At 39.6% G+C, this 27,509-nt stretch overlaps 1 protein-coding gene across 4 annotated transcripts in view; it reads right to left on the minus strand.

Annotated features, from left to right (window-relative positions):
* OCRL (OCRL inositol polyphosphate-5-phosphatase) overlaps positions 1-25,142 on the minus strand; it is a 53,778-nt gene extending 28,636 nt beyond the window's left edge. For 2 of the 4 annotated variants that reach the window (XR_014307222.1, XM_082717747.1), the window contains exons 1-12: positions 24,794-25,088; positions 24,463-24,533; positions 18,252-18,331; positions 14,790-14,828; positions 6,385-6,495; positions 5,872-5,961; positions 5,093-5,213; positions 4,842-5,003; positions 3,961-4,062; positions 2,484-2,598; positions 1,055-1,171; positions 765-952 (exon numbers count right to left, since the gene is read on the minus strand). Coding sequence is in view for 3 of the 4 variants with exons in the window: in XM_082717747.1 (XP_082573873.1) it covers positions 765-952; positions 1,055-1,171; positions 2,484-2,598; positions 3,961-4,062; positions 4,842-5,003; positions 5,093-5,213; positions 5,872-5,961; positions 6,385-6,495; positions 14,790-14,828; positions 18,252-18,331; positions 24,463-24,533; positions 24,794-24,832 (1,235 nt within the window). In the remaining variant the exon portion in view is untranslated. Of the gene's footprint in view, positions 1-764; positions 953-1,054; positions 1,172-2,483; positions 2,599-3,960; positions 4,063-4,841; positions 5,004-5,092; positions 5,214-5,871; positions 5,962-6,384; positions 6,496-14,789; positions 14,829-18,251; positions 18,332-24,462; positions 24,534-24,793 lie in introns of all 4 variants that reach the window. The other 2 variants (XM_082717746.1, XM_082717748.1) reach the window with 2 other exon arrangements.
* Between the last annotated feature and the right edge of the window lie 2,367 nt (positions 25,143-27,509).

Consider the following 27,509-nt stretch of genomic DNA (forward strand, 5'->3'; position numbering starts at 1 on the left):
ATAGGATGATATAGTCCTACATAATAAGTGTGCATGTGCTTGTATGCATATAGAGAAAGCTCTAGAATAGCACTATTCACAGGAAATAAAATGCATGTCACAGAAGTAATTTTAAAATTTTTAGGAGCTGCATTTAAAAAGTAAAAGAAACAAGTAAAAATAACTTTAACAATAAATTTACTTTAAGTCAATATATCCAGATTATCATTTCAACATGTAATCAATATTGAAAAACTGAGGTATTTTACATTTTTCCCACTAAGTCTCTGAAATCCATGTACAGTATACAGTTTATGTTTACAGCACATCTCAATTTGATCTAACTACTTTCAATTGTCCAATAGCCACTTATGGCTGGCTGTCACAATGGACAGCATAGTTCCAGGATACGCAGCGTAATGTTAATATAAGTTTCCTCTGAGAGACTGGCTGGGAGAGCAGAGTGATTTCTACTTTTAATTTTCTTTTATTATATTTACAATGGACATTTCTATTTTATAATAAAAAAACAATAAAACCTGACTCCAGCTGACAGACACCTCCAGCATTACTCTTCTTATATGGCCACTAATAGAACTAATCTTACCTCTGATAGTAAATCCGATTTCTCTGCCTCAATGAATCTGCTATTCCTCAAAAACCCTATCTTCTTTGTGACCCCAATCCCTAAATGGTAATCCTTCACTCTTCACAGTTTCCTAACCATTTATTAAATTCTCTTCTCAGCCCCACTATTCAAAGGCAAAGGAGACTGAACCACTCACTCATGTTTCATGATGTTCAGCTGTGGAAGGGTCTGATTTGGGACCACAAAACTCATACGTGCACAGATGTCCTTATAATCTTGATTCCTTCTCTCAAAGTCCTCCACATGGGCAGCCAGGTGGGAGTTGACAATGCAAAAGGTAGTGTTGTGAAATACAAATCTCACAGCTACCCCACCTTTGTTTCCCTGTTAGCAAGAGTAATTATTCAGTTAGTACAAAGACACAACTAGCAGTTAAACATTAAATGGACATTAATAATAATCAAGCTCATTTCCAAAGTAACTTGCCATTTTCCCCATGATTCCAGTTCCAACTGTTTCTGTAGCAACATCACGGATATATCGCCACTGGTCCTTTCTGGCAAATATGAGGAGCATCATCCCAACAAGGCGGACTAGTTGAACCTATGAGTTCCATGGAGTTAGAAAAGGTTCATGTTAATACCACTCTGCCACACATCTTGCCCAACAACTGATTTTCCACCAGGAAGATATTAATGATGCTCAAATATGAATCCAAATCCTCTAATTTCCCAGTGAACCCCATAAAAAGGAAACAAAATTTCTCTGGGCAAGCTCTTATCTGACTTTGACCAGCAGGAGTTAAAAGTCTTTGGGGACATCAAGTACACTCAGCTCTAGGATTCATTATTTTAAACACTTATAAACCTACCAGGAGTTGATAGCATTAAAAAAAATCAAATAAAAAACCCCATCCCAGCTTGTTCCTTTTGCTTCTCCTTCTTAGTTTCTCATTTCCAATTTCTTAAAACATTAAAATTTATAAAAGAGCAATCTTTTTTTAATTTTTTTTATTTTTTAAAGATTTTATTTATTTATTTGACAGAGACCACAAGTAGGCAGAGAGGCAGGCAGGGGGGGGGGAAGCAGGCTCCCCGCTGAGCAGAGAGCCCAATGTGGGGCTCCATCCCAGGACCCTGGGATCATGACCTGAGAAGAAGGCAGAGGCTTTAACCCACTGAGCCACCCAGGTGCCCAAGAGCAATCTTTTTTATTCTGATTATTTTTAGTCTGAGAACTAGAGCTAGAAATATGTCTGAAATATGTGTTAAATCAGTGACCTATATGAGAGGAGTTAACACCTTCAGCATTTTTACTACCTATATCAACTGTCAGAAGAAGTAAATAAAAAATATTCAAATGACTGCTTTTAAAGGGTTTGTATGGTAGCCATATAATTAAAATAACTCTTCTGGTAGCCTCTACCACTTGCTTTCTAAAGACCAACAAATTGGCCCACCTTGCTAAAGTCAACTCTACTTGTGATTTATAACAAATTTTAGAACTCATTTAAATTCTACAACACTTCTTGCTGATTCCACAGCATACCCTATGCACCCACATGCTTCAAACTACTTCTCTATAGAGCATCCAGTTCTGACCATGTCAGTGAACAATTCTGATCTTAAACTCTTACTGTTACCTTATAAGTAATTATTTTAAGCTAATTATCATTCTGAGAATAAAATTCTTTCCTCTTAAAACTCCCTAAACAATGAAAACATAGCATCAGAAAGCTCAGGAAAATTTTTTTCTAGAAAAATAGGTGTAAAGAATTAGTCTACCCCATTGCAGTATTACACTCAGGGAAAAAGTCAATTAAACCATTCTTTTGGAACAAATTATAGATAACAGAATAAGTTATAGGGAGTTCTATTCAGTTGTATATTAAAAAAGAAAATGAAATGCAGCTTACTTTTTTATACTTGGCTTTGGAATGCAAACCTCTCTCCACAGCCATTGACCACTCTTGTTCTTTCACAGATTCAAAGTAGAAAAAGGCTTCTGTGCTCAAGTCCAGCTCTTGGAATCTGAAAAAAACAAGAAGACATGAGATCTATACATCTCCCATAATTCTCTCTGTCTTCCTCCTTTCCCATTTTCTGAGACATTGGGCGAAAAGGGAATGGGGAAAGAGACAAATTTTTATAGAATCGCTCTATTGACCCAGGTGATCAGTAAGGACAAGCAGCTTTCTTTTTCAAAAGATCCTCTATAAGTATATGCACTGGCTATGCAAAATAAATCTTAAAAAGGGGGCGGGGGCACCTAGGTGGTTCAATTGGTTGAGCAGCTGACTTTTGATTTCAGCTCCGTTCATGATCTCAGGGTCCTGGGACCCCTGCTCAGTGGCTAGGCTGCTCAAAGATGCTCCCTCTCCCTGCCCCTCCCCAGGTTTATGCACTCTCTCTCCCATAATAAATTTTTTTTTAAAAAGTATATGCGGGGAGGTCGTGGGGTGAAGGGAGGAAAAAATGAAACAAGAGGGGACCGGGGAGAGAGACAAACCATAAGAGACTCTTAATCTCAGGAAACAAACTGAGAGCGGTGCCTGGGTGGCTCAGTGGGTTAAGCCTCTGCCTTCAGCTCAGGTCATGATCTCAGGGTCCTGGAACTGAGCCTCACATTGGCAGCCTGCTCTCTCCTAGGCAGGGAGCCTGCCTCCCCCCCAGCCTTCTCTGCCGGCCTCTGCCTACTTGTCATCTCTGCCTGTCAAATAAATAAATAAAATCTTTTTTTAAAAAAGGAAACAAACTGAGGGTTGCTGGTGGGAAGTGGGAGGAATAGGGTGGCTGGGTTATGGACATTGGGGAGGGTATGTGCTATGGTGAATGCTGTGAATTGTGTAAGACTGATGATTCACAGACCTGTACCCCTGAAACAAATAATACATTATATGTTAATAAAAACTTAAAAAAAATAAATTTAAAAAATATGCATAAGAATCTTGCCAAAGATCAATGTCAAAAAAACTAATCTTTACTTTTGTAAATCTGACATTGTCTTCCATAGAAAAATTAAAATAGTATTGTCTCCAAAAAATATATGCAAAGACTATGTAAAACATAAACAAAAAACAAAAGACCTCCACAAGGGACAACAATGGAGCTTTGTTTATATATTCTAGGAATAATCACTGTTGGACTTGACCTCAAGTCTGTTTCTATTAAGAAAGCAGTTTTCTTTGCATTTTGAGAGGACTAGATGTTTCCTTTCACCATTTCAGGTATCATTCCTTTCTTATCTCATAAATTTGACCCTCAAGTTAATTCTCACATATAGTCTAAGGTGAGTTTTTACCAAACAGTTAAAAAAGCAAAAGGAGGACAAAATGTCACGGAAACTAATTATCAAAGATATAGCCAAAATGAAATTCCAGATGTGTTCTTTACCCAATACAGTAGATATCAGGAGGATTTGAATCACAGTTCAGCCAAGGTTCCAACTCACTATCTGGAGACTGGCCATTCACGTTCCACGTTCCAACAAAAAATCTAATACACAACACCAAAAAATTATTTGAAAATGAGGGTTAAGTATGAACCATTGAAGTTCTCTCATCATTTTCATACAAGGGTATGTTCACAATAAACCAACATAATTTCTCAAAATGTTCTGCTATACATATAAGAAATGCTCTCACATGTAGAACACAAAGGCAGTGGGCTCAATTCTCTGAAGTTTACATTAGGTGAACCCACAGAAAGGAACCAGGTCTCTATTTTAAAAATGCAAAGTAATTGCTCTACCACATTTCCTGTCAATTAAACTCCACCCAAACTTATACTTGGAGAGCTTGTGGATGGGAAAAAGGTATCTTCAGGCTGTAAATACATCTAATGTGGATAACTGTTCCATAAGGAGCTGTAACTGAATCCAAAAACTCACTTCCCGAAGGATTACAAGGACATCTGTGTAGGAAATTCTGTTGAGGCAGATACAGTATTAAGGGGGATAGCAGAATATAATTGTCTTAACTGTTTACACACAAAAATAAGCATCATGGGGAATATGAGGAACTACAGGTTTTAGCATAGGGGATACAGTTATAATTGAATTAGGACAAATGAGGCACACTGGGATAGCAGATGGGACCAGAATCTTGGACTATTAAGGGTACGTGTTGTTCACAAACAACAAAGAGAGGTGCTGCTACTTTGCACACCAGAATAATAAAATTTATTAAATTAAAAATAGTAATTATTAATTAAAATAATACCTTAAAAAACATATAGCCATTTGTATGCCATACCTCAGAGAGAGAGAGACTAACCTGAAATTCTGAATGTTGACATATTCTTTCTCTCGCTTTGCCAGGATATGTTTGATGAGGCCCTCCCGCTGCCCAGCCTGGGTATTTGGTACAAAGAGCTTCCGCATAGTGTTGGTCACTTTGGGCTGTTCCTTGTTAGAAGCTTCTTTGTCACGTGGAAGCCTAGCAAATAACGAGAATTTCAAAAGTGAAACTGCCTATAATAAAAAAAAGTCTCCTAAATGGGAAACATGTTTTGACACAGGACTTACATTCTATTCACTGAAGGGGGTGGTGGAGGGGGTTCCCGATGAATCCCTGTAGGATGATTTTGTGAATTAATTTTCTTGTCCAAATTCATAGATGAAAAATTATCCTCAAATCCAAGAAGCCCTAGTACACAGAACCCAGAGTCAAAGGGGGAAAAAATAAAGATAACATCCAGTTTATCCAGGATAGACAGAGCTTTTCTTTGATCAGTGGTATTAATTTGATCACTATTTGCTCAATGGCATTACCAAATAGAGAGGTACCATAGGGATACCCTGAAAGACTTGACATACTAACTAGAACAATAACAAGTTACATTAATTTGGAATCTGAATATTAACAGCTAACATTTACTAAAGACTTAGCATAATGCCTCTTTGATATAAGGGATTATATTATTATCTCCTTTAATTATCATAAAGACCCATGAAGCCAGTACTATTAAAAATCTTCCCATGTTACAGAAAAAGAAATGGAAGCTCAGCATTGTTGAGTAAGTTGACCAAGGTTATACATAACTAGCAAGTCACAAAATTGGGGTTTAAACCTAAGCAGTTTGGCCCTGGAGCCTGCAATTTTTACCACACTGCTAAGCAGGCTCCGGAGGAGATAACATGCCACAGAAAGGATCAAGAATGAACATCAGTCAATGGGCATGGACTCAGTAAAACCACTTCATAGCAGAAAGTGTCTGGGATTGACATTGTCTTATCTGTCCAGATGAAACCTATTTACTCTGCAATGATCATAGCAACCAGGCAAAAGAGAATCTTTTCAGTACCTGAAAAAACAGAAGGTTTGTCCTTAGTGTCTAACTTCTGGTACCAGCTAGATGAGTCCTTTTGCTCTGGAACAAGAAGTTGTGACTGAGCTAGAGAGATAAAAGTCATGGTCAGAAACGGGAGCCCTTCACTGAGTGGAATTTATCATAATCAAAAACCATTTACTCAGCAGTCCTCAAATGCAGGACCCAGCAGCTCTCTTAAACGTAAAGGAAGAGACAAAGAGAGGGAGGGCAGCTCTGGGGTCATCCGGGAGCAGAAGGAGGATGATAGTCTTCAGTAAGCTGTCCATGCTGTGACACTGAAGACTCTGGAAAAGGGCTCAGTGTCCTTATAGCTGAATAGACTTGTTCCCTAACCTAACCCTCGGTTCATTCCTGAAAGCAGAAAAATCAGCACTGCAGACTGAAGGGGTGAGGTACTTTGCTAATGGCTGCTTGCCTCTGCATCAGCATGTCAGAATTTCACTGCCATTCAAAGAGCAAAAAGAAAACTTCTGAGTCTTGACTTACCTTCCTGAGCAGCAAAGACCTCCGAGAGGAACTTCAGACAGTGTTCCTCATCAGGGATTTCAAAGCGCCGCTCTCTGGTCCGATCTCCCTGAATCCGAATTTTGCAGCCACCTAAAAAGAAGTGAAATCCACACACATATAACTATGGAATACATGCTTTCTTGGGGTCATTCTCTCAACTTAACAGTTGAGCAGGAGAAGGTCCAGATCACAAAAATTCTAAGACCTCTAATGTAGGAAACATGCCTATAGGATCAGGGGATTGGGTGGGTGGGTGGGTGGGGGAACAATAAGGGGAGGAAATCTAAAGGGCTGATGAACTGTGTCAATAAGCAGCCCAATTATAGTGATATGATTCATACTGAAAACAGTTTTCCTATGTTCTGATATAGGTCCCCAATGTCAGTGCAGGGACCAAATTCTAACAAAAGATCACTTCCCCACCCACCCTCCTCCCATCTCCCAGTTGGAAATTCCTACCATTTCAAATCCAGATTATATAGTAAGAGTATCTGAAGCATAAAGGGAATAAAGAAAACAAGATGGTTTGCTCCTGGGTATTGACTGTACTTAGGCAATTGAATTTACAAACTAATTTTAAAAGAAAAGAATAGTGGAGTTGGTTTGAATTATTATGAAAAGAAGTAAAAAGTAAAAAGTGGTGCATGTTTTGAATGAATGTATGACAGCAATATAATGACCTATGACCAGGAGTGGTCTGGTTCAAGCATAGCCAATTGGAAAATAGCAATAATTAGCAGCAAAGTGATCTAGAACATTAGTTTCTTATGTATATAACATACTGTCTCCCCTTTTCTGATGCCCTAGTTATCATATGTATCAATCTTCTGGATATGCTAATCCAGGAACCCTATGTGCTTGTTAATATTCTTATTTTAACTGATTTAGTACATGTATTGTTTTCTCATGCCCCTGGAAACCATAAGTTCCTTGAGAGCAAGAAGTGGGGCTGCACATACAGGAAATCCAACACAACATTTACGATGATCTCCTAGGGTTGTCTGGGACTGAAGGGCTTCTCAGGACTCAGGACTTTCAAAGCTAAGACTGGGCAAGTCCCAGGCAACCCAGGATGATTGGTTACATTACTGGCGACAACGCTGTCAGACTTCACAGAGAAAAGGTATTTAATAGACAACTGTTGAACCAGACTCTCTCACACTTGTAAATTAAAGAGATGAGAAAATGAAATGAAAATCCTAGTTTCTTATGTTGGAAATCCACTTCTGAATCTCTCTTTCCTTTGCATTTCTTTGTTTCTATCTTCATAGACTTAGTGATTAGAAGAAAAGAGATAAAAAAGAAAAATGTGAGAAAGAAGGCACCAAAGCGAACCACAGATAAGAACATTAGTGAGGGTGTTACCATAAGGAGAAGAAAAAACAAAGGGCATGAATAAAGGCTGTCAATTATCACAGCCTTGAAGATAGAGGGAAAAACCTCCTTTGGGGCACAAATAGTCCTCCCTTTCTTGGATACTTTATATAAAAAATAGAAGAAAATTAAAAAATAAGTTTCTATCTGATATAAACTTAAACAAGAATACATAATCTCTCTCCCACAGTCCTTGAAAGATATATTTTAGCAAATATAAAAAATACACTGACTCATTTAACAGAAAATTCCAGAAATTGCTTATCAAATAACACTGGATACTCTCTCACCATGTTGCATAGGAAAGAAGACAAATTACCCCATGACCCAACCTTCTACTATTTTTCCTTCCCAAACCCCCTAGCCTCTCTATAATCAACAAACTTCTCTGAACACTCCCTGTTCTCTCAGTAATTCTCTCAACAATCTCTCAATCTCTCAGCAATTCTCAACTATGTCTGCGTTAAAATTACCAGAGACATTTTTAGAAAATGGACATTTGGGTCCCACCCCAGCCCGATGAAGCAGAATCTCAGAGGGTGAGGCTCAGGCACTGGTAGTTTTTATAACACTCCCCAAGTGATTCTAACGTGTATCCAAATTGAAAATCAAAGAGTCACCTGTGAAGTGGCTGGTCCCTGGATGCTGTTTATGGTCTCTCACACCCTATGGAATTTAAGACTGCTGTCCTTATTTGTCCTAGTGCCATCTCCAAACCATTCCCTCTCCTCCCTCAGGACAAATCCTTTTTCCTTTTAGGTTCACCCATTGGGTTATACCAACTTCTTCCCTTCTCTCCTCCTTCTATGAGATCATGTACCATCCTCTCTACAACTTAATCTATGATTCAATACCCAACTCCTAAGACTTTCTCGCCACTCAAACTCTTGCCTTAAATTTGGATTCCTTACAAATTAGTGTAGAAAACACAGTCAACATCTTCAACTTCCTCATCCGATGACCTTGGCCCACCATCTCAGCCACCTGCTCCTTCAGTCCCTACGGGGATTTCTCTCAGATATACTCTGAACCTTTTAATCATAGAAACCATCACCTCACAAATCTCTAATTGAAATATCCCATTCTGACCTGTTACTTCGAGCTTACTTGCTCATATGGGAACCTCCAGCCGACTGATCCTCTCTACTTTCTTAGTATCCATGCGCTAACTCCTGCTTTCACTTTCTATTTTGTCAAACAGATGTCATCATTAAACTCTGTTGCAAAAGTCCAGAACTGCCTTATCACACTGTTCTTCCACAGCACCTACTGCTCACCATCCTGTTCCTCCTACCTGGTTAACTTTCAACCCTCAGAAATCCAACTAACTGTCTTTCTCCAGAGGGAGTAAACACACACACACACACACACACACACACACCCCATTATAAACTGACTGCTAACCTCAACTGGGCCCTCTATGATAGGAAGTCATCTAAGTTTCCACAGTCAACTAGTCTCCCACTACTATCTGGGACAAACACTTCACACCTCTTCAATTATCCTTAATTTTTGGATCCCCTCTTTTCAAACCCTCTCATTCCAAGTGGATTGCTTACCTCATGCTTCAGAGAAAATGGAAGCCATCACATGGAAACCTACCTGTATTTGTACTCAAATTCTCCTTTCCATTCTAAGGAAGAGAAGTCCTATCAAAGGCCACCTCCTCTTTGAATTATAATCCCTCCAATTCTCTCAGGAACCTTACACTCGCGATCATTTCCCAGAAACCTCCCCCCAAGATCTTTAACCTCCCTCTTTCACAGGCCCCTTCCCATTAACATTGAATTGTATTCCAAATCCTATTTTATTATTTTTTTCATTTCATTTTATTTTATTTCTTTTCAGTGTTCCAGAATTCATTGTTTATGCACTACACTATTTTAAAAACAAAAAACCTTCCTAGACCCCGTATTTCCCTCCAACTCTAGTCTATCTCTACACTCCCCTCCACAACAGAGGTTTTTTTTAAGATTTTATTTATTTGTCAGAGAGAAAGAGAAAGAACAAGCAGGGGGAACAGCAGGCGCAGGGAAAAGGAGGTTCCCTGCTGAGCAAGGAGCCTGATGTGGGACTCAATCCCAGGACCCCAGGATCATAACCTGAGCCAAAGACAGATGCTTAAACGACAGATGCTTAAACGACTGAGCCATCCCGGCATCCCTCACAGCAAAGCCTTTAAACAACAACAACAACAACACAGTCACTACTTACTCACGTCCTATTTCTCACATTAATCCATTCCAATATGACTCTTGCTCCCACAACCCTTTTAAAATATCTTTGTTAAGGTCACCAATAACCTCCAAATTGCTAAATCCAATAGATCCTCTTCAGTCATCTTATTAGACCTATCAGCAGAAATCAATAGTTAACCAGTCCTTGAATAATCTTTTCGGAAGGCTTCTATGATACTATACTCATCTAGTTTGCCTCTCTCTGATCACTAATTTTTTAGCACCCTTTTAGGTATTTCCTCCACTATCTAACCTTTTAAAAGCAAGGTTCCTTAAAGTTCAATCTAGAACCTTTCTTCTCATTTTCTATCAGCATTGTCCAATACGGTAACCAATAATCACATGTGGCAAATGAGTACTTGAAATGTTACTAGTGTGACTGAAGAAATGAACTTCTCATTTTATTTCTAATTAATTTAAACAGGCACATGTAACTAGTAACTACCATATTTGATAGTACAGCTCTATGTCCAGTCGCATCATCTCTCATGGTTTCAAAGACCATCTATGTGCTAGTGGCCCAAACCTCTCTTCTGAGCTTCGGATGCATACATTCAACTGTCAATTTATCACCTACACTCAAATGTCCCAAAGAACCCTCAAACTAAACATAACTAAAACTGAATTCACAACCCCCTCAAAGGAAAACTTAATCCTTCTGCAACATTCTTATTTTTGCAAATGGTACCATCATCCACATTCATACCAGTAACCCAAGATTCATCCTTGACACTTCTCTTCAACTCACTCCCTATGCCCAAACCAATCTCTGGTGATTTAATCTCCAAAAACATTTATCAAGTCTGTCCACTTCTCTCCACTTATACTGCCACCATGCTCATATTCTGGATCTTAAAATCCTTTTTTTAAAGTTTTTTTTTAAAAGATTTTATTTATTTATTTGACAGAGAGAGAACACAAACAGGAGGAGCAGCAGGCAGAGGGAACGGGAGAATCAGGCTCCCTGCTGAGCAAGAGGCCCAATGTGTGGCTCCATCCCAGGACCCAGGATCATGACCTGGGCTGAAGGCAGATGCTTCACCAACTGAGCCACCCAAGGACCCTAAGATTTATTTTAGAGAGAGTGTGTACATAAGCCAGGGGACAGGAGGAGGAGGGGCAGAAGGAGAGGGAGAGAGAAAATCTCCAGTAGACTCCCTGCAGAGCGCAAAGCCCACTCAGCCAGATCCCATGACACTGAGAGCACCAACTGAGCCAACATCAAGAGTCTGACGCCCAACTGACTGAGCCACCCAGATGTTCCTCTAGCTTGAACTAAAACAGCCTCCTAACTGGGTTCCATGCAAATGATGACACCCTGGCATAAAATCCTTCATATTCTTCCCATTTTAAAAATGTAAAAATCCAGATTCCTTAACATGGCTTATAAGATCTTACTGGATCTGGCCTTAGCCCATCCTAACTTGATGCCTAAACCTTGCTCCAACCACCCTGGCCTTCTTTCACGTCAAAGAATGTGTCAAGGGGTGCCTGGGTGGCTCAGTGGGTTAAGCCTCTGCCTTCCGCCCAGGTCATGATCTCAGGGTCCTGGGATTGAGCCCCACATTGGGCTTTCTGCTCAGCGGGGAGCCTGCTTCCTCCTCTCTCTCTGCCTACCTCTCTGCCTACTTGTGATTCCTCTCTCTCTCTCTCTCTGTCAAATAAATAAATAGAATCTTTAAAAAAAGAATAAATAAAATCTTTTAAAAAAAATGTGTCAAGTTACTTCCCCAATTTGGGGGCCTTTACACATATAGTTCCATTTACTTTTCTCTCCCCTATTTTTACCTCTCTCTTACTTAGCCCCTCTGGTCTCAATTTAAATGTCACTTAAAGAGGCCTTCCCTGGGGTGCCTGGGTGGCTCAATGGATTAAGCCGCTGCCTCTGGCTCAGGTCATAATCTCAGTGTCCTGGGATCGAGCCCCGCATTGGGCTCTCTGCTTGGCGGGGAGCCTGCTTCCCACTCTGTCTCTGCCTCTCTGCCTATTTGTGATCTCTCTCTGTCAAATAAAATAAATAAAATCTTTTTTTTTTTTTTAAAGAGGCCTTCCCTGAACACATCACCTAATTTAGTTAACTCTCTTATAAACTCTGTATTTCTCCTTGAGAGCATTTATCAAAACTGCAACTGTGTATCTACATCTATCAGTTAAAAGTCTGTTTTCTGTACTGACTGATGGTATAACATGACTATATTGCTTTCTGATACATCCCTAGAGCCTAGCACAGTGCCTAGCACATAAAGAGTATTCACATTTCATAGAAAGAATTAATTCACTATAGTCATATAGTACCAAAAAGCACAGAAGCAAGAACAAAAGCAGGCGCAGCAATCTTATCTATGTTGTTCTCCACTGATTCTGCAGCACTTAGAACAGTGCCTGGCAAATAGAAGGCACTCAACAAGTATTTGTTAAATAATGAACAGTAAAGGAGGATTTAATATCAGGAAATTAGTATAATATAGTCCAAGAGGTCAAATAAGGAATAATAATATAATCATCTCTATAAATAGTATAAAAACATCTGATAATATTCAATATACATTTATGATTTTAAAAACCACATAAACTTGAAATAAATGTAGTTTCTTAATATGGTTTTTTAAAAACCCTATTAAATCAATATGCAATCATGTCCTCAACAATGAAGTACCACCTGATGCATTCTTACTGAAAATAGGAGCTAAACAAGGATTATCATCATTATTTAATATTGGTCTTAAAATTCTCATTGGTGAAATGAGATATGAAGCAAAACTAATAGTTACAGGTACTAGAAAGGAGACAAAATTATTATTTGCAGATGATTAAGGCTGTCTATCAAAACGAACAAAATAAACAGCACCCCCAAAATTTTAAATATATTTCTATAAAGTGACTGGATAAAAGATAAATATCTAAAACCCAGTAACTGTTAGTTAGTACAGTGATACACCATGTTCCTTGACAGTGTCTTAATTTTAAAAAGGAGTTAATTTAGTAAAATCTGGCACATACTTATGGTGAAATATTAGTCATTAAAAATCATGTTTTTAAATAATTTTAAATGACATGGAAAAAGCTCACAATATAAAGTTAATGAAAATGCAACATAAAAACTACATATAAAGATTCCAATCATATAAAAACATAAAAGACTGGAAAGTGACACGTAACAGTGTTACCTACAGCAGTGACCTCTAGATTGCAGGAACATAATTTCAATTTGATATTTCAAACTTTTCTGAATTTTCCAAATTGTACATAATGAAGATATATTTATTACCTCAATAATCAGAAAAATATAAAATGTTTAAAACCAACATCCAGACAATGGGAAAACATATTTACATTAAAATCAGGCCTGCCTAACAAACCAGGGCCTCCCTCCTGCACATACTATATGCTTTAAAGGTTTATGTATGAAGCGCAAAGATCAAGACAGAATCTGGTTTCCCTGAAAATATTACTAAATGGGCAGAAATAACGAAGGATTTTATTCAAGTGGTTACTGATCCTGCTATGATCCAGTAACTTGAACCCAGGACAAAGCAACACATGGCTAATTTCTATGTAGGAAAAGCCAAAAGAACTAATGCTATAAATAGGTGTTTATAAGAGAAAAGGCACAGCTCAGTTTAACTTTTCGGCTTTGGCTCAAGTATCTATTTCTACGGGAACAGGACATTTTGGCATCTTATTTTGTCAGCAATGTCAGTCACTACTGAACTGCCTTTGCTCACATTTTATTCTTTTAGTGTTGTTTCTGTCTTCTCCTTTGTAAACACAGTAAGACATAGATAGTAAGTTATTTGCTCTCTTGAATACCTTTAAAAATCAGCAGCTGGGTTTATTTAGCTTTTTAGAACCAACCCTTAAGACTTCTAAAATCCATGACCAAAGAAAAGAATAATAAAACCCAAATCAGAAAAAGTCTAACTGAACTATTCAATACAAAGTAATGGTAGCCAGAACAGGGACTGCTTCTAAACAAAATTATGTATAACCCATAGCCTCAAGGTAAGGGCTAAACCCCACTCATCCAAGGACTCAAGCAAGAGATAAGGCAACCAGTTTGATTAACATTCATGTGGTCACAAACTCCTTTCCATAGCAACCACTGAGTAGTCAAGGTAGCGTTCGAGTGCCCATTTTATCCTCCCCATAACACAGTACAATTGGATGATAAACAGAGAACAGCTTGCACAGAAAGTCAATGATGATTTGCTTCAAACAGATAAAAATGAGAAAAGTGAAACAGTGAGAAGGAAGACTGTGTTCTTTCTGATGAAGGGATGCCTTGAGGGGATGGAGCTTAAATGAAAGACCAAAATTATTTTAAGGAAAAAGAGGTAGCCTGAGACAAGCAATCAAACTGAGTCCCTCAGTACAAGGGGGACTCTATGGCCTCCCCAAATGATATAACGACTAAAGGAAACCATTATGATTTAATACGCAAAAATAAACAGCGAATGAGGAGAAAAATTTTAAATATAATAGCAGTTAAAAAACAAAACCACTGATGCCAAAAATACTGATGGCTCAAAGAAGTTCAGCATTAGAGAAGCAGATCACCTCTTCAACTTTTTAGATTCTTGCCAGCTACCTGCTTTTTCTTATGTTTAGACTAAAAGTTTTTAGGGGGCAAACTTAATTTGTATGGCTGCCTTAAGAAAATGAAGAATACAGGATAAAATGGTAAAATCAAAACGTGCCCCAAAAGGGGTCTTAGTGGGTATTCAATTAAATATATGTTGAATGAAAGTAAATTCCATTCAGAATGGTACTCACTGTTTGAAGCTATATCAATCAAAAGAGTTTCTTCTGCTTCTGAGGGAAAAAAACAAAGAACAGGATCAGGAAAGAGAAAACCATTCATTACAACTAAAAAAGGTATATGCCTAAGTAAATAATTGTTTCTCTCAGTCACCACTCCTGGGTCTTAGAAAACATTTTAAAAATCCTTTGCTTTTTTTGTTTAGCATTTTTAAAAATGGATTTTGGAAGCACCAGGTTCTAAAGATCATAAGCAATTCAACTAAAAGAAAACTAAACTGAACAATTAACCATATGGAACACCTCAAACCAAATTAAGGAACAGCAATAGTAGGCAATATAAACATATTAATTCAAGCAAAGATGAATTTAATTCCCTTCAACTATAACATACTGATTTAATATAATCTAACTGTGTCACTTAGTTAACTCTTTTTTTTAAAAACGTTTTCATTTTTATGTGATTTTTTACACCCAACATGGGGTTCAACACCAAAATCAAGAGTCAGTCATAAGCTCTACTAACTGAGCCAGCCAGGTGCCCCTAGATAATCCTTATAGAAAGCCAAGATGCACCTGGGTGTTTCAGTTGACTGAGCGTCCAACTCTTGATTTCAGCTCAGGTCATAATCTCAGAGTCATGGGATAGAGCCCTGCATCTGCATCTGGCTTCATAGGGCTCTGTGGGCTCTGTGTGTGGGGCTCCCTCCACCTCTGCCCCTCCCCCCACTCTCTAAAAATGAAAAAATTTTTTAAAATCTTAAAAAAAAAGCCATGGAAGTGATCCTAAAGGTCCAAAGGTGAATTACTTTCTTAACTCAGATTTTGTCTCTGAAAACTTCCCAGTGATCTCATTTCTTCTGCCTCTGCCCCATTTAGGATCAGAGAATACCTTAAGCTCTTGACCTTCAGGCTACAATTAATACATGGGGTCTGGCCTATCACACCCAACAAGGAAGTATAAAACAGGGCAAAGCACAGTCTCCAAGTTCAGTTCTATTTTCTCCCAGCTGGCTCTCCTGGACTTCCTTCCTTCCTTCCAGTGTCTAGATGCAACCCATCTCTTCTCTGACTCCCCTGGATCTGGCCAACAGCACTTGTAAGACCCTCCTGGCTAGTTGAACTCTGGGTACTGACTCCTTAGGATTAGCCTGGATCTACCTTGGCCAGATGGAGTAGTCTCAGCCTTTTCTAGATCCCTCACAAGCCTGGATTGTATATTTGGTCCCATTATTCAGCTATTACAGTAGCTACTATAAGTAGTTGTCTGATATTAAAAAATAGCCTCAATATTCTCATTAGCATGAGACTAGCAAGGGACAATAGTGTATCAAGACATAAGTACTATAAATTTTTCACTGTTCTTCAGTAACTTTAATTATTTAAAACCAAGTATTGGGGTGCCTGGATGGCTCAGCTAGTTGGGTATCTGCCTTTGGCTTAGGCCATGGTCCTGGGGTCCTGGGATCAAGCCCAGCATCGAGATCCCTGCTCAGTGCGGAGCCTGCTTCTCCCTCTCCCTCTGCCCCTCCCCCTGCTTGTGGCTCTCTCACTCTCTCTCTCCCTCTCTCTCTCAAATAAATTTTAAAAAGCTTAAAAAAATAAATAAAAACCAAGAATTTATAGACTTATCAAAATAGATGCAACAGGTTGGGAAACAGAAAAGGTGTAAAAACAAGGAAGTAACTGTTCCTTTTGTTATGGGGAACTACGATGTGTGTACACACATATTTTCTTAGATTACAATCTAACAATCGACCATTTCCTATTAAAAAGAATACTAAGAGAAATAATGTAAAAAGAGGTTGTAGAAATAGTACAAAAAGGTACAGAGTTAATAGGATGCTAAAACTTACTGAGGTCATGGCTTTTCACCTCCTTAAAGGGCTAGGCATGTAATAAATGGTATACACCCTGAAAAGTGAAATGACCATAGCAACTTACTATGGCATGCAGATGTCTTGTTCAATATGTCCCTCTCACACAGTGCAAGCTAAATGGCTATGATTTCATTCTTCTATACAATGTGGATACAATTCATTGCAGGTATTTTTAATTCTTAATATATATTTTCTTAAAAAGTCAGACCCATTTAGTATTTCTATTTACAGTAATAAATCCTAATAAGAGATATACAAGGAGGTTTATGTACAGAGATATTCATCACATTACTATTTATTTATTTATTTATTTTATTTTTTTTTTTTTGACAGACAGAGATTACAAGTAGGCAGAGAGGCAGGCAGAGAGAGAGAGAGAGAGGAGGAAGCAGGCTCCCTGCTGAGCAGAGAGCCCGATGCGGGACTCGATCCCAGAACCCTGAGATCATGACCTGAGCCGAAGGCAGCGGCTTAACCCACTGAGCCACCCAGGCGCCCATCACATTACTATTTAAACTAGCAAAAAAACCCCCAAATGTCAAACATGGGAATAACTACATTATGGGCTATTCATAAAATGGCATATATATACCTATTAATAGCATGGAAAAGCAATCAGAATATGACGGCATAAAGAACACACAAAAAACTGCATATAGTATGAGTTCTGCCCACCCTAAAAGTTACATGTGTAGAAGAAAAGGAAATGTTAGGTATTTATCTCTGAAAGATAGGAATGTACTTATTTGCTTTACACTTTTTCTGTCTTTTCAAACTTTCTACAGTATATGCATTACTTCTGTGATAAAAATAAGATTCTATGAAACTTAAGGAAAAAAATCTATGCAAGATAAGATTCAAGTTTTTCAAAAAGCTACAGTTGATACAGAATGCTTCTTTCTGATGACACCAATGAACCCACTGGAAACATAATGCATTTGTTCTCTAGTAATCAATTTCCCTTCTAGAGCAATGTGAGATAACAGAAGCAACAGCTCCCACACAAATCTCCCAAATTTTGAGTCTCATTATAGCAGATGAAACAACAGATTTTCTGTTCTTTGTCCCCAAATTTGCAGGCAGGAAGCCAAATATTTCCTCCTTGGGAGTCAATTTTCTTATGATTCACCAATGTCAAGGTCTGAGAATCAGCACAATTGAGTGTAAGGTATTAAAATCTGGTAAGGCTTGTTGCCAAATATTTTAATTTCGAATAGTGTGGGGAGAAAGTGCTGAATGTGTGTGAATCCAAGTGACCTTGATACTTTACAATGAGTAGTGTGTTTGTTAAAACCAAGAATGTCATTTAGATCCAAACATAGGTCCATAAGCATAAAAGACTACCATCATAGGTAACAGACTACATACACCTCTAACTCCCAACGAGGGAAGCAGGTGATTGCATTTCAGTACAATCCTTCAGCACTCACAGACAAAGCATCTTCTCAATAGTAGCTTAGTAATGTTATCATTTTATGCAAAGAGTAATACATTTCATTTATGTGTAGTGACAAATTTAAATATGTATGGTATTACACGATGCAATAATGACCAGGGAAAAACACTGTAAAACTAGCTAGGCAATTAAAGCCAGTACCTTGAACACATCTGAAGTGGCTATTTATAGGAATGATATCTTGAACATGCTGTTCCTTCTCGCGCAACTGGATTATTAACCTAGGAAACAGAAGAATGCATCAGGGAATAAATACTGAAAAATTCAAACATTTAACAAATTTAGTTACACAAATCTAGTCCATATTTATTAGACTTACTGTATCTCATTCCCTGGATCTGAGCATCATGACAGCTAGAAATTGCTCTGGATCTAAGAGGATATTAGTGATGATCAATATCTGAATACCACACTGTCCTTTGCCATAAAGAATATATAATAGACTATGTCCTAAACACAGCTTATGATCTTAAAAACAAGAATTATAGTGCATACACATTTAGAGTATGCATAGCAGAGTGAAGAGTAGCTAAGTGTGAACTCCATGAAGGCAGACTATGGTTGTCTTTTCACCATAGTATTTCTAGTACCTAGCATAGTGCCTAGAACTTAGCACTCAAGTTTGTTGAATAAATGAATTAGAAATTTCATAGATTAGCCTTCAGATTATATTCTCATGGCTTTTTCCAAACAATGGTTCTGTCTCTTCAAACAAGTAAATAGGTTCATGGAGAAGTACGAAGAGGTGTCCAGCCAGCTGGATCAGTTAAAACAACCCATGACCAACAGCGTAGCAGATCTCACAACCAGGGCTTTTACATTCCTTGTGCTTTCACTCTGGCTTCCAACTTCAGGCTGGCATTTCTAGGTAAGCAGGACTGAATCTGGGCCCCCAGTACGAAATGAAAGACTTCTAAATGTATTTCTATGTATTCCTGAAATATTAATTTTCATTTACTACTTATTCTTAGTGGCCCAGAATCAAGGGATGACCTATTTGTAAGCAACCATTCTGAATATCTCCTAGCTTCCCCCAAATCAAGCAGTCCTCAGATGGTACTTTTTGCCAGAAACACTCTTCTTCCTGAGACCTAGCTCAAATATCACCTCTTCTTAGAAGCTTCTCCTGTCCGAAGCAGAACCGGTACCCTAATCCTCTGTTTACCCCTTTGTTTACCTCTTTGTTAAAGCACAAACGCCCTCCACTGCAGTTATATTTATTTCCCTCACTGATTTGAGCTCCTTGAAAATAAAGACCTTATCATACTCAGTTTTGCTTCCTGCCTAATATAGATGCTCAATACTGGGTGAACAAATGAACCAGTTTAACTAAACTATAAACAGATAAATTTCTAAGCATAACTTGTTCAGCCTCTGACATTTAAAAATGTCATTGTTTTAAGGGGTTTTATTTCTAGTTTGTGTCTTTTCAGAGGACTTGTTTTGACCTTATGAATTTTTATTTCAAATGTGTTCACTTTAAAGGAGATAACATGAGGAAAAGAATTGCCTAGAGAGAACTAAGTGGAAATAAAAATATTAATGCTATCTTTCTGCTCTGATTCTGCTTACCTAATTTGCAAAGGTTCATATTTTAAGGTGATTAGAGGAATATGGAGCATGCTCCTTTTAAAAAAAAAACTATTTATTTGTTTTAGAGAGAGAACATGTGTGCATGAGTGTGGGGAGGGGCCGGGGGAGAGGGAGAGAGAGATTCTCAAGCAGACTCCCCATTGAGCGCAGAGCTGGACATGGGGCTCAATCTAAGAATCCATGAGATCAGGACCTGAGCCAAAATCAAAAGTTGGATGCTTAACCAACTAAGCCACCACCCAGGTGCCCTTGGGCAGGTTCCTTTCAGCTTACAGAGTTCGTAAGTTGAGCAGAAAGTTCTATAAAGCCAAATGAAGATCAGAAACTAGATAAAAACTGACAACACAAGAGTGAAGGAAGAAGAGCTGACTTTTGGGAAAATGAACACAAACCAATATAATCTCAAAGAAATGAAGATGAGAAATAGAGTGAGGGGCGCCTGGGTGGCTCAGTGGGTTAAAGCCTCTGCCTTCGGCTCAGGTAATGATTTCAGGGCCTGCTTCTCTCCTCTCTCTCTGCCTGCTTCTCTGCCTACTTGTGATCTCTGTCAAATAAATAAATAAATATCTATCTTAAAAAAAAAAAAAGAAATAGAGTGTTTGACATTGGCAGTAAAACTTTGACTGGATTGTACTGTGAAAAGCCATTATGAAGATGCACCTGGTGGCTCAGTTGGTTAAGCGTTTGCCTTTGACTCAGGTCATGATCCTAGGGCCCTGGAAAGAGTCCTGCACTGGGCTCCCTGCTCAGCTGGGAATCTGCTTCTCCCTCTGCCCCTCTCCTGGCTCATTTTCTCTCTCTCTCTCAAAAATAAATGAATAAATAAAAATCTCCAAAAAAAAAAGCCATCATGAAACAAACAACATGAATGGACCTTGAGGGAATTATTGTAAATGAAGTAAGTCAGAGAAAGACAAATACCATATGATCGCACTTATATGTAGAATCTTAAAACAAAACAAAACCCTGAAATCACAGATACAGAGAACAGATCAGTGGTTGTCAGGGGTACGGTATGGGTAAAATGGATCAAGGGGGGGTCAAAAGGTACGTATTACCAGTTATAAAATAAAAAGTCATGGGTATGTAATGTATAGCATGGTGACTACTGTCAATAACACTGTATTGTATATTTGAAAGATACTAGATGGGGCGGCTGAGTGGCTCAGTGGGTTAAAGCCTCTGCCTTCAGCTCAGGTCATGATCCCAGGCTCCTGGGATGGAGCCCCGCATCGGGCTCTCTGCTCAGCAGGGAGCCTGCTTCCTCCTCTCTCTCTGCCTGCCTCTCTGCCTACTTGTGATCTCTGTCTGTCAAATAAATGAATAAAATCTTTTTAAAAAAAGAAAGCTACTAGGAGAGTAGATCTTAAAAATTCTTATAAGAAAAAAATCTGTAACTGTGTGGTGATGGATATTAGCTAGATTATGACTATTTCACAATATATACAAATACTGAATCATTGTGTTGTACACCTGAAACATATAATGTCAAATATATCTCAACTTAAAAAGTGCAACCTCCTAGGGCACCTGGGTGGCTCAGTGAGTTAAGCCACTGCCTTCGGCTCAGGTCATGATCTCAGGGTCCTGGGATCGAGTCCCGCATCGGGCTCTCTGCTCATTAGGGAGCCTGCTTCCTCCTCTCTCTGCCTGCCTCTCTGCCTACTTGTGATCTCTTTCTGTCAAATAAATAAAATCTTTTTTTTTTAAAAAGTGCAACCTCCTCAAAATCCATCACAAAACAAAGATAAACTTGGAATTTAAGTCAATTCCCCAATATCTACTATGTGTTAGTCACTAAATAAACTGTAGCAATAGGGCTAAAAATAAGTATAAAAAATTCTTCTTAGGGATGCCTGGGTGGCTCAGTGGGTTAAAGCCTCTGCCTTCGGCTCAGGTCATGATCCCAGGGTCCTGGGATCAAGCCCCACATGGGACTCTCAGCTCCGCGGGGAGCCTGTTTCCTCCTCTCTCTCTCTGCCTGCCTCTCTGCCTACCTGTGATCTCTGTCAAATAAATAAATAAAAATCTTTGAAAAAATTCTTCTTAAATGTAATCATTACTTTCAGAACAGGAAGATGAAAAGTAATAAGTATACGGCAAAAAGAATGGAAATTAGAATTTGGTAGTTGTCCAAACAGAAAAGTAACAGATTGTGAATATGAACTCGGCATTACTAAGAAATACTTTGATTAGTTCAAGGAAGGTTAAAGATGAAACAACACATTGCATCATAATCCATTTTCCTTGAAAAAAAAAAAAGAATAGTGTTTGAGTCCCTATTTCAAAAAAAAACTCTTATTTTTATTATAATTTTACTCTCTCCACTAAATTTCTCCAATGGTTGACAGCAGGAACCACAGAACTAAAGGTTATAATAGGCTTCAAGTTCTAATATAAAAAGCCCCAAAATAAGAAAATTACTTGGAAGAATGCAAGGCAGAGAAGGTACCCATGAGACAAGAATCTGAGGATTATAGATTATATGACAGTTTTAGGTACCAACAAACGATTTCAAAAGAAACTTCTCAAACAGCGTTAACTCTGAAATTCTACATAGGTTCACATCTCAGGTTTGGTACTTCCTGTGAACAAGTGACTTAATCTCTCTGTGCCTCAGATTCTTTATCTAGAAATGGGGGATGATGATGAGACTATATTATAATTTCACAGTAAACCTCACATGATGGCTAAATGAATTCATGGAAAGTACTTAGAAGAGTACCCAGCATATACCAAGCCATAAAGTCTTAGTTGTTGCTATACCTTTGTACCTTAAAGAGAAATGGAACAGAAGACTTTGATTTCTTTGTGGAGAGGACACAAATAGTCAGGAGAGCTGCCACTCCATTTGTTTTTTGTTTTTTTAGATTTTATTTATTTATTTGTCAGAGAGAGAGAGAGCGTGCGCAAAGCAGGGGGAGCAGCAGAGGCAGAGGGAGAAGCAGGCTTCCCGCTGAGCAAGGAGTTCAATATGGGACTCAATCCCAAGACCCTGGGATCATGACCTGAGCCAAAGGCAGACACTTAACCAACAGAGCCACCCAGGTGTCCCCCACTCCAAGTTTAAACGTTCTTCTAGTACAGGAGGCCAGATGAAACAAGGAATTATCTCAAAGCCAGCTGGTCACTTCAGTATTAGCTAACTAGAGCTCTAAACCTATCAAATCAAGGAACCACATCCTATCTGTGGTCATTTCAACAGTGTAGCTCTTTTATTTATCCTCCTAATTGTGTTTTTACAGCAGAGTAAACAGAAGTACAAAAAATTTACTGATTTACCCAAGGGTCACATCTTTTCACCCATTCTAGCCTTTGGAAGTGGCAGTGGTATTCCACTCTTCAATTCACTTTTTTTTAAGATTTTTATTTATTTATTTGACAGAGAGAAATCACAAGTAGGCAGAGAGGCAGGCAGAGAGAGAGGAAGGGAAGCAGGCTCCCTGCTGAGCAGAGAGCCCGATGCGGGACTTGATCCCAGGACCCTGAGATCATGACCCGAGCCGAGCCGAAGGCAGCGGCTTAACCCACTGAGCCACCCAGGCGCCCTTCAATTCACTTTTCTATTGAATTTACTATTAAACTGGTCTTCCAGGGTTTGCTGAAATCTGGGAAAGACAACACGAATTTACCACACCAACAGAGCTGACCAAACAGGACTTAGGGAAAAGCTACTTCATTAGCCCAACTAATGTCCAGTTAGAGTGGCACCAAGAGACTCAGAAAAGAGAAGGCTAGGTTAGTGGGAATATCCTCTGTGTAAATTATACAGCACCAGACACAGGTCTGAGCAATCTAAAAGCAGAGATTGAGAAAAACTGGTTTTAGGCCTAATTCAATGTTGGGAGAAGACAAGATTTGAGTGATCAATGATTTTTAAATTCTGATGTCAAGAAACCAATGAACAACCAAGGAAGGTGGCTTGGGCACACAGGGATAGGGCCCATGATATGTACTGGTCACCATGGATACTTTTAAGATGTGGCACTAGTGGGAAGGAGTGAGATAAGCAACTATAGTGACAGCTTATCAAAATAATCTTTTATAAAAAAAAAACTTTTATTCAACAGTGTTTACTGAGCTTCTAAATGCAAGGCAGAATGGAAGGTTAACACACACTGACAAACTGCCAAATGTTTATATTTCTACACATTTCATTACTTTTTCTATCAGTCAAGTCAATAAGTGAGGCAGTTACTGGTGTACACTAAACCATTACTGAATTTATGATTATGCCTTCAAGCAAGTGGAACAGGGGGTGGGCAGACTGGAGGAACCAGTTGAATGGGATTAAGAAAAGGCACTTCTGTAAGGCTAACATGCCTTTCCATAACACTTTTACTTTTTGCAAACTATTTCAGCATTTATTATTATTCCAGTTACAACTTCAAAGTCCATAAGGTAAAGGCAGTTAATGTTTTTATTTAACTGTTGAGGACACCAAAGCCCAGAAAACATTATTGACTTGCCCAAGGTTACACAACACATGTCAGTTGCAGAGGCAGGAACTAAAAACCCAGGCTTCCTGCTTCAGCGCCCGCCTGTTGAGTCCTTCCACTGAACCACACTGCTAGGAGCGATCTGGCGGCTTGGAAGTTGGGGACAAAACCCCATGCCTACAGCACTCGCACTTCACACCTGGGCCTGAACCTGTTGCCCACGCAGCCTCAGCGGGAGGAGAGTGGGTGGCTTGTCGCGGTTTGGTGTTAGGAGGTAATGGCAGGCTCCCCTTCTCCGTGGGAATCAGGTGGTTACTTACTCATATTGCCCGTTCCTCCGGGCTAGCGTCAGGGCGCGGGGCTCCCGCAGAGTACCCTTCATCTCCATACCCTCGATAGTATGCAGGCAGTAGTCAAGGGTCTCCTCTAAATGCGCGGCCAGGCAGGGGTGGCGCGGTGCGGGTTAGAGGCTCCCATCCCTCCGCCCGTCCTCCCCACTGCCCAAGGCATCGCCTCCCGCGCCGGCCCCCTTCCCCCGGTCGGCTCGGCCCCGGCCCGACCGCACCCCAACCTCTCCACCGCATTCCGCAGTTCCTCCGACCCCCCACCCGCCCTGCCCGGCCTTCCCTCCCCCTTCCCTCAAGCGGATACAGCAAGGGGCTGGGCTCCAACCGGGAGCCGCGGCTCCATCCCGGCGGCCTCCAGGCTCAGTGGGGCTGCGGACTGCGGGCGGATCAGACGACACTGCCTCCCGCGTCCTCACCCACAGTCCTCGGCTGCGCGTCGTTTGAGGAACAGCACTGCGCAGGGAACAGGGAACCCGGAGCCGGAGCCGGAACCCGGGAGACGGGAGACGAGAGCCGGGAACCGGGAGCCGGGAACCGGGAACCGGGAGCCGGGAGCAGGGAGCCGAGCCCAGAGCCGAGAGCCTGACCCGAGAGAGAGCGGCGTCTCGCGCCCCCGCCAGTTTTCCAGGCCGCCGCAGATTTCGCCCCCTGCGGCCAACCAGCGGAACTGCAGCAAGAGACCCGACGGACCGGGGGCGTCTCTACCACGTCCAGGGTGGACTGCGTTTTAAATACTGCCGGTGACACAAGAATTGTTCTGTGGGCATCAAAGGTTGCCATAGAAACAAAGCACCGCTATACCTATGAGAGAACGCAAGTGTGATGGACCGATAGGACCTACATCATCCAGTAAAAAAAAAAAAAAATCGTTATTACAGTTATAATGCACTTGGTGGTTATCCTACCTCAAATGTTTTCCCATTCCCTCTCTTCCTTTCACCACCTAAATCTTTAGAAAGATCCCCAAAGCTCAGACCTTTATTCTTCCTTTGCGCCCCCTCCAGGTAATCTCTAAGCAGGCAAAGACCAAATACACTTCCTGGGTCCAGACCCGGTGCCAACATATCCCACTGGTTAACGCAATACTGGACCACAAAACTAACTCATCATTTTACACAGTCACTCAGGCTTGAAATTTCTAAGCCATGTGCTTTCCTTCTTACTCCTAATTTCTCTGTATCGAATTGTTCAACAAACAAACATTATTAATATTTTCTTTGGAATTACTTTCAGATTCCTTGTTTTCTCTCCACTTGCACCCCCATCATTTTACTGGTACCCCTTTGTGATCTCTCCTTTGACCGTTTTACTCTGTTGATAATCATAAGAACATCCTTCCCGGAATAATGTTTCACTTGCATTTTTTACTTGCTCAAGAATCTACAGGGGAGCCTAGGTGGCTCAGTCATTAAGCATCTGCCTTCAGATCAGGTCAAGATCCCTGGGGTCCTGAGACTCAGTCCTGCATCAGGCTTCCTACTCAGCAGAAAGCCTGCTTCTTCCTCTCCCACTCCCTCTGCTTGTGTTCCCTCTCTCGCTGTGTCTGTCAAATGAATAAATACAAATCTTTAAAAAGAAAAAGACTCTATAGTGGAGTGGATAGCAAGACTGATTTTAAAACTGTAGTAATTAAGAGCATGTGATGTAGAGCTGGTCAGACCCATAGAACAAAATTCAGAGCCCCAAACAGATCCACACACAAATATGGAAAGTTGATATGCAACATACTGTGGCATTTCGAATCAGTGGAAAAAGAATGGATTATTCACTAAATGGTTCTGGCACTCTTGATCATCCATATAGAAAATTATCAAACTAGATCCCTACCTCATACCAAAGAGGAGAAATTCAATTCCAAGTGGATTCAAGATCCAAACGTGAAAAAGCAAAACTTCCAGAAGAAAATAGGAGGATATCTTTATGAGCTTGGAATAAGGAATAAGAATGACTACTTAAGACACCAAAAGCACAAACAATAAAGGAGTTGATAGATGCATTTAACTACATTAACTTTCAAAATGCCTGTACTTCAAGACAACATAAACAAGTTAAAAGACAAGCCACAGACTGGGAGAAGATATTTTTGATACATTTAACTGACAAAGGACAAAATATGAGGCTCTATACTTCTACCTGTCATCACCTTACAGAATTGTCTCCCACCACTCTTTGCAACTCACTCTGCCCAATCACACTGCTCCTTGTTATTCCTAGAACTTTCTAGGCACACCCCTGCTCCAGGGCCTTTGCACTTGCTGTTTACCTGCACTTTCACCTCCTTCGGGTCTTTGCTGAAATGTTGCTTTCTCATTGAGGAATTCCTAGACAACTTTATTTAAAATTGCCATTCAACAATTTTCTTAACCACTTTCACAAAACATGCCTCTTCATTCATCCTCCATGTTCATTTTTTCCCATAAAATGTATCACTATCCATTATTTTATCTATTTTATTTATTGATGTTGTCTACTATTTACCTTCCTTCCCCCACAAGAATGTAAGTTCCATGAGGGCAGAAATTTTTTCTGTTTAGTTCATAGCTACAATCCCAGAACATATAACCATTCTTGGAACAAAGTATATACTAGAGAAATTTTGATTAAATTAATGAGCGAATTAGTGTTCAGAATGTATAAGACTCCTATAAATCAGTGAGAAAAAGAAAGAAAATTGATAAAATACATGAATAAGCAATTCATATTCAAAGAAACCCAAATAGCCAAAAAAGACATGAAAGGACGGGGGTGCCAGGCTGGCTCAGTCAGAAGAGCAGGTTGACTCTTGATCTCAGGGTCATGAGTTTAAACCCCATGAGCCCCATGGTGGGTGTAGAGTTTACTTAAATAAAAATTTCTTAAAAAGACATTAAAGGATGTTTCACTTCATTACTATTCAGAGAAATTGAAAACTAAAACAATGAGGTAGTTTTTCACAACATTGGTATGGCAAACTTTAAAAATTCAGATATCACCAAGTGTTGTTGAGGATATAGAACAGATGAAACTCTCTGATCCATTGC

This window comes from Mustela nivalis, assembly GCF_964662115.1.
Source record: "Mustela nivalis genome assembly, chromosome: X".
Lineage (NCBI taxonomy): Eukaryota > Metazoa > Chordata > Mammalia > Carnivora > Mustelidae > Mustela > Mustela nivalis.